The 10,697-nt window shown below is 45.8% G+C and overlaps 1 protein-coding gene across 2 annotated transcripts; it reads right to left on the bottom strand.

Moving 5' to 3' along the window:
• Positions 1–2,667: 2,667 nt before the first annotated feature.
• On the bottom strand, positions 2,668–8,565 carry LOC100341951 (intelectin-1-like). Of its 2 annotated transcripts, XM_070076739.1 has the most exons (8): positions 8,431–8,565; positions 8,192–8,255; positions 6,808–6,906; positions 5,533–5,780; positions 5,040–5,198; positions 4,541–4,661; positions 3,505–3,608; positions 2,668–2,924 (listed from the first exon to the last, which is right to left on the bottom strand). In XM_070076739.1, the coding sequence occupies exons 2-8, from the start codon at positions 8,247–8,249 to the stop codon at positions 2,772–2,774; spliced, it is 942 nt and encodes a 313-aa protein (XP_069932840.1). In that variant the 5' UTR covers positions 8,250–8,255; positions 8,431–8,565; the 3' UTR covers positions 2,668–2,771. The 2 variants fall into 2 exon arrangements, with proteins under 2 accessions (XP_069932840.1, XP_069932841.1); XM_070076740.1 differs by lacking the exon at positions 3,505–3,608 and having other exon boundaries at positions 8,431–8,562.
• Between the last annotated feature and the right edge of the window lie 2,132 nt (positions 8,566–10,697).

The raw sequence follows: 10,697 nt of genomic DNA, 5'->3' as shown, positions 1-10,697 counted from the left end.
TGAAAAAACAGATGTACCAACAGTGGCCTACTAAGTACCACACAAATCAGAATTAAGCAAGAACACATTAGAGCTTCAATTCTCTTCCATGTAGCAGATGCAACAAAACTCAAGGAAGCTCAGCCTTAGTTGAAAATGGAGAGTCAGTGACAGCTGCAAAGCCTCCTCAGAAGACTACCAGATCACCTACTCCCATGGCCTTGCCATAGCATCCTACAAACAGAACTGCACCCAGCCAATGTGTTTGCTTCCATCTTGAATCACCTTGGTAAAGTTTACATATATACTAATAATATATATTAAAATATATATAAAAATATTTATTAAAGCTTATATTTAAAAAGCTTATATATATATATATATATATATACACACACACACACATATATGACTTTGTTTATGCTTGGCGACCCAAAATCAAATTTATGCAGTGGCATGGAATTGTCCACATGTGGTTCAGTTACTGATAGGATAACTGGAAGTGTTGCTGGGACCACAGAGGCCAAAAGCAAATAGTGTGAGCCTGGTTTGACTTCCACAAAAGATGGATCTGTGCTAGCTCTCTGGGAACTGACTTGAATCACAATGGAAGATCAGAGCCCTCAAGCATTGAAACAGACATTTTATACTCTACCCCTACCAAACTCAAGAAAGAAGAGTGCTGAGTGATGTTTTTCCAAGAGGGTATTATAAACTTTGGTTATGATGTTGAATTTGATTTTTGCTGGACCTGCAATCCATGGTTCCATTGTCCATGGTCATGAGAGCTAACTTGGTGGGTACCTGATGACCTTTGATTATACCAAATCATTCCATTCTTTAGAATTTAAACAATATTCTCTAGTCCATGCTTTCTCACACACCACTGGTTTTTTTTTTCTTTTCCTTTTTTTTTTACAGGCAGAGTGGACAATGATAGAGAGAAAGACAGAGAGAAAGGTCTTCCTTTGCCGTTGGTTCACCCTCCAATGGCTGCTGAGGGTGACACGCTGCAGCTGGCGCACACCACTGTTTTTTACAAATAAATCTTTTTTATTTTATTTATTTGAAAGACAGTTATAGAGAGAGGTGGAGCCAGAGAGCGAGAAAGGTCTTCCATCCTCTGGTTCATTCTCAAAATGACCACAATGGCCAGAGCTGAGCCAATCTGAAGCCAGGAGCCAGGAGCTTCTTTCAGGTCTCCCACGTGGGCACAAGGGCCCAAGGACTTGAGCCATCCTCCACTACTTTCTCAGGCACAATAGCAGGGAGCTGGATCAGAAGTGGAGCAGCTGGGACCCAAACTGGGGCTAATTTGAAATGCCTGCACTATAGGTTGGGGTTTTAACCCACTCTGCCACAATGTCGGCCCCAACACACACCATCATTGACCTTTCAGATCACATCATTCTTGGTTGTGCAGAGAAGATGTCCTGCACAATGTAAGATGATTCTCCAGGCCTCTGGTCAGTATATGCCAGTAACATTCTTGCTGGAACCCCATATACACACTCCATTGGTGACAATGGCAATAGACATGGCCAGATGCTCCCAAGAGATTGTTGCCAGATCAAATATTGCACGAGACACATTAAAGAAAAAACATGATTCACAGTGTGTCTGAAATTCAAATTTCAGTTGGTCTTCTCTATCTCCATTTGAAAAATCTGATAATCCAACCTAAAAGACAAAATCATCCCTACCAATCACACCTCCTGTCCCATTTGAGAGCAAATGCTCCAGTTCATGGTGAGTAGTGGACAAAAGTGATGATAATGGGGTTTGGAGAATGTAATGATCAGATTTACATTTTGAACAAAACAGTGGGACACATCTGAGCTCTGCTCACAAGTCAATACTGCTGTGGTCAACATTCCATTAGTACAGATGAGTCATTCTCACCTGACTGAAGCCCTTGGGTCTCCTGTTGAGAAAGTAACTGAATATGGGATTCCAGACAACCCAGCCATATCCACCCCTGAGGAGTCTGTCCTCACCGCCAAAGCTGGAGGAATAAAGGCAATGGTTACTTGTGTCCCAAGTTTCATTTCTTCTGCTAACTTTTAGAAGTGTTCTTGTCTCCTTTAAGCTGTTTGTATTACAGACTAAATAACCAATAAGATGTACTGGGGAGAATTAACAAGAAATCTTTTTCCCTGTCCCTGAATCTAATTAAATGTATCATAGAAAAAGGGCATGCTCTTGTTCTAGCATACCTGGGACTTGTAATTCCAAACCCAGAATGTCTATAGCAGAATTCACCAGAACAACATGTACTGTTTTTTTTAAAGAGGCTACTGGCTGGAGACTGAGTTCTTTTTTTTTTTTTTCTTTTGACAGGTAGAGTTAGCCAATGAGTGAGAGAGACTTTGGTTCACCCCCAAAATGGCCGCTACGGCCAGTGCTGCGCCGATCTGAAGCCAGGAGCCAGGTGCTTCCTCCTGGTCTCCCATGTGGGTGCAGGGCCCAGGCACCTCGGCCATCCTCCACTGCCCTCCAGGGCCACAGCAGAGAGCTGCACTGGAAGAGGAGCAGCCGGGACTAGAACCCGGTGCCCATATGGGATGCCGGCATTGCACGTGAAGGATTAGCCAAGTGAGCCACGGTGCCGGCTCCCTGAACAACATGCATTTTTTTATGTATCTCTTAAAATGCTAGTTGACTTATAAAACAACACAAGGAAACAGATAGGCATAAATTGATGTAGTTTATTGTGCTTCTCTCCCTATTATCATTTTAGTTTCTCTGTCTGAGATTTGGAGATGGCTTCCTGGTCCCACACCACAGAGCTCTCATCTGTAGAACAACAGCACAGCTGCCTCGGTGATCTCCCGACTGCTGCTATAACCCCATTGAGCTCCATATCCATTCCAGTCAAAGGCGGAGAAATCCCCACACTGCACAGGATTGCCCTCCGGGAAGAATCCTCCTCCACCGATGCAGTGCTGGGAACACAGAAGGGACACAAGAAGTCTGAGATTCACTGCTGACACCAGTGGGTAATTAATGGGCAAGTTCTCTGGAGCCCTCGGTCAGAATCTGTGTGATTTGACCACTCCCTCCCATAACACCCTGTCCTCCACATGATGCAATGGTAATGCTCTTTTTTTCTTACTTCTGTACTTTTCTTTTTTGAAAAGACAACAAAATCTTTAAATAAATAAATAAATAAAAATATATTGATAAATATGTTGATAGAACAAGATTCGAAGAAAATGAATTCTGTTCATGTAATATCAACAGTCAATAGAGTGAGAGCAAGTGAGCATCCACAGAGACACACACTGTCAGCCACACAGATACACACACACACACACACAAATTCACACAGGCATACACAGATAAACATGTAGCTGTACACATGTCTGTACACATGTACGGACACACATAGGCACACATACAAACACAGCACAGACACTCAGACTCACACAAAGGCACACATACACACATAATCACACACAGACACACTCACACAAACACACCTATACACATACCCACAGGGCACTGAATTCCTAAAACACTCACATGCTCAGTGTTACAGCCCGTAACTTTCATCCCAGCACACAGCGCGTTGGCTGCTCTCTCATGGTTAAACACCCTGAACTGGACAAATCCAGCAACAAATTCCACTGAAAAAGAAGAGGAAAATAAAGTTTAAAAGAAGGGGCCAGAAACAGCTTGACCTGACAAGCGAATCCTTAAAGCCAGAGTCCAGCCTACAGTCCAACCCAGAACCTCTGTGTGTGGCCAATGACAGGTGCAGCTGAACCCTGAACTAGGCCATGTGGGAACGTCCCTTTCTGTGGAAAGACAGAACTAACCCTGGGACTTTACCACAGGGTGCTCCTCTGTCTAGGACTTGGAGGAGAAATGAAACTCAGCAGGGAGATCACCAAGAAGACCTTAAAAGATCAGGCAAGGATCAGCCATGATCAGGTGTCACGACCTGCTTCTCTTCACACTTCTCCAATTGCCAGAAAATGATTGTCCCCATCATCACTCCCCTCATCCACATAAAAAATGTAACCAAAATGGCTTTTCCCATTTACACTTGCAATATTACTATGCTAAAATATTTGTCTGTGCCATAGTAGGTAAAACCACCACCTGCAATGCCAGCATCCCAAATGGGTGCCAGTTTGAGTCCCTCCACTCTGATCCTGCTCTCTGCTATGGCCTGGAAAAGCAGTAGAGGATGGTTCAAGTCCTTGGGCCCCTGCACCCACGTGGAGGACACGGAAGATGCTCCTGCCTACTGACTTTGGTTCTACCTAGCTCAAGCCTTTGTGGCCAGTTGTGGAGTAAACCATCGGATGGAAAAACCTCTCTCTGTCTCTCTCTCTCTGTCTCTCTCTCTCTGTCTCTCTCTCTCTATCTCTGTCTCTCTCTGCTTCTATCTCTCTGACCTACACATAAATAAATAAATCTTTTTTAAAAATGACATGACCATGTTGTGTTCCTAGAGAACAGTCAGGCATGTTGTAAGTGCTCAGTGAATACCAGCAATAATTGTCAGTGACATTTCCCATGAAGGCATCAAAAGGTTAATGATGGCACTCACTCCGACCCAGAGGTGAGTAATAAGATGCAGTTTTCTCAGCATCACCAAAGTCATAGAGCACAGGAATCGCTGGGCCGTTGTCAGTCCAACACTTCCCCGAGCCGTACTTCACTGGGTATTTCTGCAGGACACAAAAGAGGGGTTAAGTGAGGAGAGTGAAGCAGCTGCCAAATTGTGACAAGGTAGGAGGTCCTTCAAGCCAATTCATTATTCAGAAATCACTTTCAGTAACAATGATTCCTTTCTCCCCAGAGCTATGTTTCTCCAATAGTCCCAAGCTCCTAGTCCCTGCCTCTCTCCCCAGCTTCCATAGATCTCCGCCCTTGCTTGGCTCAGACTTCTGGGAGAGGCAGGACATGGGTTCACAATGAACCACAAGTAGGAGAAACAGGCAAGCACAGGTGCTCAGAGGTTATGTGGGACCAACAGAGCTGACTTGCACCACCCCTAACACATGCTCCCTGTTCACCAAAGTGCCCACATCCAGAGCCCTGTGTACCTGGTAGAGGCCAAACAGATTGTGTCCCAGATGCTGGAAGAAGCCAGTGTTGGTGCGGTACCTCAGCAGGGAGCTGTTCCTCCAGTGCTGCAGGGGCGTCTTGTTGGGCACGTGCCAGATTTCCAGGTCCTGGGCCTGGATGTCGTAGTAGCCGGGGTTCTGGGGAGCAGCACATACTGAGACAACCAGCCCAGGAGGTCCCATTTTGCAGAAGACTCCCATGGGCAGCCTTGACTGAGCTAGCAGCTCTGGGCTCAGGTGGGACATGGCCACCAGCCTCAGCAACCCCACGTCCAGCACACGATGAATCCCCACCTCCACCCACCAGTCCCTTATGGTCTTGTGGGGGGAAGATGTGGTCAAGACATCTAAGCCTTCTTCTCCTACCCTATTCCACATCACCACCTATCAGCCCTCCCTCCTGCCTGCATGTGGCCCTGCAAACTCAGCTCTTCACCTTGCCCAAGTGGTGGGAAAGAGGCATGGTACCTACCTTGTAGTCATCATTTGTGGCTGCCTCCGCGGACCCAAATGTGTTGTAATTGGCCCAGTTGCCGTCCCCCTCTGGGTAGTCTGCTCTGCTGCCCTGCTGACTGGACCAGCGATCACCCAATGTGCACTTCCCAGCCATGAGGTTCTCGTGCACACTGGCCACCAGGGTCCAGCCACCACCCCCTGAGGTCATGTCGCAGAAGGTCTGGTAGATGACCCCATTCTCAGTGCGGAGGAAATACAGGCCATCTGTAGAGGGGACCAGATATGCAAGCTCATGGTGGGGCTCAGTCCACACACAGTAAGGCCCTGGGAACCAGGAACACAGCCTAATGGCTCCCCCACCCTGAATCCTTCACCAAAGATTCCGGAGGTTCAAGAGTTCATTTTCCTGTGCCTGGGGCAGAGCCTAGAATCACCAAAATCCTAAACAACTTTCCTCAGAAGTCCAACATGGAACCATCATATGACTCAGCACTTCCATCCCAAGTTGCACCTACAGCACCTCACACAGATATCTGTACAGGTATCACATTCAGGATCACGTTCATCACAGCATTAGTACAAGAGCAAAATGTAGGAACAACCCAAACATGCATCAGCAGACAAATGGATGCACGAAATATTCTGTGTGTGTGTGTGTGTGTGTGTGTATACACAGAAAGCATAAAAAACATTGAGTTACACACGGTAACCCACAGACAAGTCTCTAGAACGTGATGCTAAGTAAAATATCCAGGCATAAAGGGCTAAGGGCTAATGGTTCTCCTTCTCTGAGGTGATGAGAAGAGACAAATTCACAGTGAGGGAAAGTAGAGCAGCAGTGACCACAGCTGGAGGACAAGGAGAATATGGAGTTAGTGTTTAGTGGGCACTGAGTGTCTGCATCCACTCTGAGAAATTAAAATGTTGTAGAGATGCAGCCTTGTGATAGCTGCACACCAGTGGGAAGGTGGTTAATGACAGTGAGTTAGCCACTAAAATTGTCTGAACTGGAAAATGTTACCCAGTATGTTACATGCATGTGTGTGTATTTGTGTGTGTGTGTGTATATATATATATATATTCATATATAAATATATACTTATATATGTTTCACAAAGTAGTAACCACATATATTCAAAGAAATAGAATATTTATACATATTTATTTTACATACGATATATATGTAATGTATATTTTGCCAGAAATTGTTCAAAATTTTAAAGAAACTACACTCTCAGAGGACAGACCCTGACCACAATGCGTGGTTCCGCCTAGATGTCTCAGCACTCACCGCGTGATTTAGGGCACTCCTGTTTGATTTCCTTGCAGCTTCTGGGCAGATTTGGAGAATATGAACAGGTCCATTCCAAAGGATATTTATAGGCCACAGCTACAGAACAAGCAGAGTTTGATTCTCATTCTTGCTTTGACCCAAAACCCAGTGTCCTCTTGTCCCAGGTCCCAAACATATTGTACCCCTACTGCAGAACCCAGCTGCCCAGGTTCTACAGTCTGGGAGACCCAGATCAGCCATTCAGTCAAACTGACCCAGCATTCAGCAGGCTTCTTGCACATCCCCTCCACACAACCCCAACCATGACCCACTTGCCCTAGACACTTGGCATTCCAACACACTCAACATCCCCAAGAATGGATACTCAACAAAATTATATGGAGAAGAATAAATGATAAGAGCTAAACATTCCAGCAAACCGAAACAAAGTGTGTGATATGAGAGGGGATAGGCAAGAATGGAGGCAGGAGTCATCAGGATGGGATGTGTGAGACCCAGGAGGACTCTGAGTCCAGGCAACACCTAAGTGTGTTCTTAGGAAATATACAAGATTTCTCTGTAGGAGGAAAGAGAAGAGAATTAAAGACAGGGCGAACACTATATCCAAGACCTTGTAAAAACAAAGGAAATCACAATCCAGCCTACTGAAGAAATTAAGTAGCTTAACATGGCTGAACCTGAGGTGTGATATAGGGAAGAGGGAGATAGTGGCCAGGAGACTAACAGAAACACAGAATGAAGACTGTTGTATGTAACTCCAGCTCTGTAAACTGTTCTACACGTCCAGATGACTGGGAACAACCATGATCTGCGATAGCAGGGGTGTTGCAAGGGACCCAAGGGACAAAGGTTCACCACTGTGTCCTTTGAATTGAACATCACATAATGAAGCCTGAGTTCCCTTGTTCCTCAAATAAGCTACCAAACAGAGCTTTCTGAAGATTAAGGAAAAACTTATCTAAAAACACTGTTTTTCATTTAAAATAAAAAAGGAAAGAAAAATACAGATGTTCAGATGCCATCACTCTGATTTTTATAGGAAAACCATCAAGACAACATTTCTGAGGATGAAGTTGACTATGCCCTTCCCATGGAAACTCAAGGTCAAGACCACAGGATGAGGAATAGCACAGGACAGACAGTTTCACTGGAGCCTCCACAGGATCACACAGAGGCACAGAACCTGGCCCCAGCCAGTGCCACGGGAAACACCCTATCAGCTATGGCTCTGTACCCCTGGTGGCCAGAAATGAGCAATCAGCCCACGTGCCTGTCGATCTGTGAATCTCAAAAACACCCTCTCTAGCCTGGATCCAGCCTAGTTCTGCTGTTGAGCTCCAAAGTTGAGCTGGGAAGATGCTGCTCCCAGTGTGAGACCCACCTGCACTTCGCCATCCTGTGGCCACAAGGAGGAGCAGCAGGAAGCCCCGCTGGGTCATGGCAACCTAAAGAGAAGGAAGATGAAGGTCACAACCTTGACTTATTGAGTCTCTAAGTCCTTGCTCCAGTGGACACTGCTATAAAGACTCTAGGATCCCTTGCCTTTGGCTAAACTCACACATCCCTAGGACCCATATCACGGCCGCCTCCCTGAGTTGAAGACGGGGCTCTTGCACTCACAGAGCTTGTTTCTGTCCCAGCTGCACCTTCTCCAACACGGATCACACCGTCCTCCCCTCCAAGCCAACACAACAGCTAAGTGGAGACAGGGAACAGTCTCTGCATAGGCTCCTGGTGCAGGGTGAGAAGCTGAGCCCTTTATGGTGAAAGCCCCATGGGGCCCCACACCCAAGTGTCCACCTCACATCCCTGGGCTCAATGCCCAGTGGAGGGACAGCCCTAGTTTTCTCAAGGAGGGTCCTTAAATCAATATTAATTTGTGTCATTTCAAGTTCTGAAAAACAATTCCTAAGGTGATATACAGGCATGTGTCCAAAATTTGGGGAACTCATAGACCATCGCCTTCTCCAAAAGAAAACACAAGTAGGTGAGTAAACCACCCAGAGTCAGTATTACTCGGGGTTTGTGTGTGTGTGTGTGTGTGTGTGTTTCCTTCTAGTAAAAACTTTTTAAAATTAGCCATGTACCATCTTCACAGGAAAAGAAAATCTTTAACACAAACCAGAAAAGAGTCATTTCAGAATCAACATAAACATTCAGGCTGATAAATGCATGATTAAAAGACTCAAATCTTTGTTTTTTATTTTTTTTTCATAAACAGGTGAAACTTTACTACAAATGCATTTGGGAATAAATCAGAACAAATTCTCTGCAATGCCTCACCCCTCCTGTATCATTCTTGTCCTGATGTCATAATTCAGGACCTGAAAGTCATGTTCAGCTATAATAGAATTGGTCAGATCCCCCTCAATAAAACCATATGCCTAACATAAGTTTACTACAGCCTCGGTGATAAGCAGTCTTCAGAAAAAAAAATCACAAATCATTTTTAAGCCAATATTTTCTGGGTTTTTAAGTTCAAATAACTGCTTTACAGAAAATCCTCAAAAACGCTGATTTGTAAAACAGCACCAAGAAGAAAAGCTCAGTAGAGCATTTGTAGCTCTTTCGTTTTTCTCATTGATTTTTGAAATGCTTTGGATTTTTACATATTCAGCATCATTAGCATCTCATCCTCAGGGAAACACGAATCATGGACTAATTTGCAATGGACAGCATCTAAGAATCTAGGGAAAATGAAAATCTGTGGTAGGGAGGTCACCCCTTCGACCACCATCGTCCGACAGTGACTGTGTCCGTTGGCTGACTCGTCCTCCCAGTTCAGGTCTGCACCTGTGATGCAGCTTTCAGCTCTCAGGGGGGTGATGAGAACTCAGCTGATTGCAGCATCACCTGTCCCTCCTGGGTACACATAACCCAGAACCTGGACTTGAAGCTGAGCCAAAACTCTAAGACAGGCACTCCAAGGTGGGAGGAGGCATTTCCCAGTAACGGCTTAACTACCAGCCAAGCAACCACTCTTTTTGGAACTATTTTAGGAGGTGGCCTGCCTTCCCCAGAACCTCAGTCCATTTTTCCCCTTGTCTGGCTGCCCAGAGATGGGCATGCTCACTAGGTCAGGATGGCTGCCATAACAGAATGCCACACTTGTGGCCAAAGCACTGCAAATTGTCTGGGCCTCAGTTCTGGTGGCTGCAAGCCCAAGAGTGACACGTGGCCAGCTCTGCGCTCTTCTCAGGCCTCCAGCCTCAGCTTGCAGGGGCCCACAGTCTAGGAGCTGGTGTGGTCATTGTGCATTCTTCCCTGGTTTCCTCTGTATCTCGTCCTTTTATAAAGTTACCAGTCATAATGTATTAGAGCCCACCTAACAACCTCATCCTCACAAAGTCACATCTTTAAAGACCCTCCTTAAAAACTGTCACAGGGGCTGGCCCTTGCATTGTGGGTAAAGCCGAGTCTGCAGTGCCAGCATCCCATATGGGCAATGGTTTTAGTCCCAGTCGCTCCATTTCCAATCAAGGTCTCTGCTATGGCCTGGGAAAGCAATGGAAGATGTCTAAGTCCTTGGGCTCCTTAACCCACATGGGAGACCCAGAAGAAGCTCCTGGCTCCTGGCTTCAGATCCACTCAGCTGCAGTCATTGTGGCCATTTGAGGAGTGAACCAGAATATGGAAGACCCCTGACTCTCTGTAACTCTGCCTGAAACATAAATAAATAAATCTTAAAAAAAAATAGCGTCAGTTCCGATGCTGTGGCACAGTGGGTTAATGCCCTGGTCTATAGTGCCCACATCCCATGTGGGTCCTGGTTGAGACCTGGCTGCTCCACTTCCAGTACAGCACTATGCTATGGTCTGGAAAAGCAGTGGAGGATGGCCCAAGTCCTTGGGCCTCTGCATGTGTGTGGGAGACCTAGAGGAGGCTCC

Source organism: Oryctolagus cuniculus, chromosome 7, assembly GCF_964237555.1.
Source record: "Oryctolagus cuniculus chromosome 7, mOryCun1.1, whole genome shotgun sequence".
NCBI classification, from domain to species: domain Eukaryota; kingdom Metazoa; phylum Chordata; class Mammalia; order Lagomorpha; family Leporidae; genus Oryctolagus; species Oryctolagus cuniculus.
The sequence above is the reverse complement of the archived record's forward strand: the minus strand, read 5'-3'. Positions and strand labels throughout refer to the sequence as shown.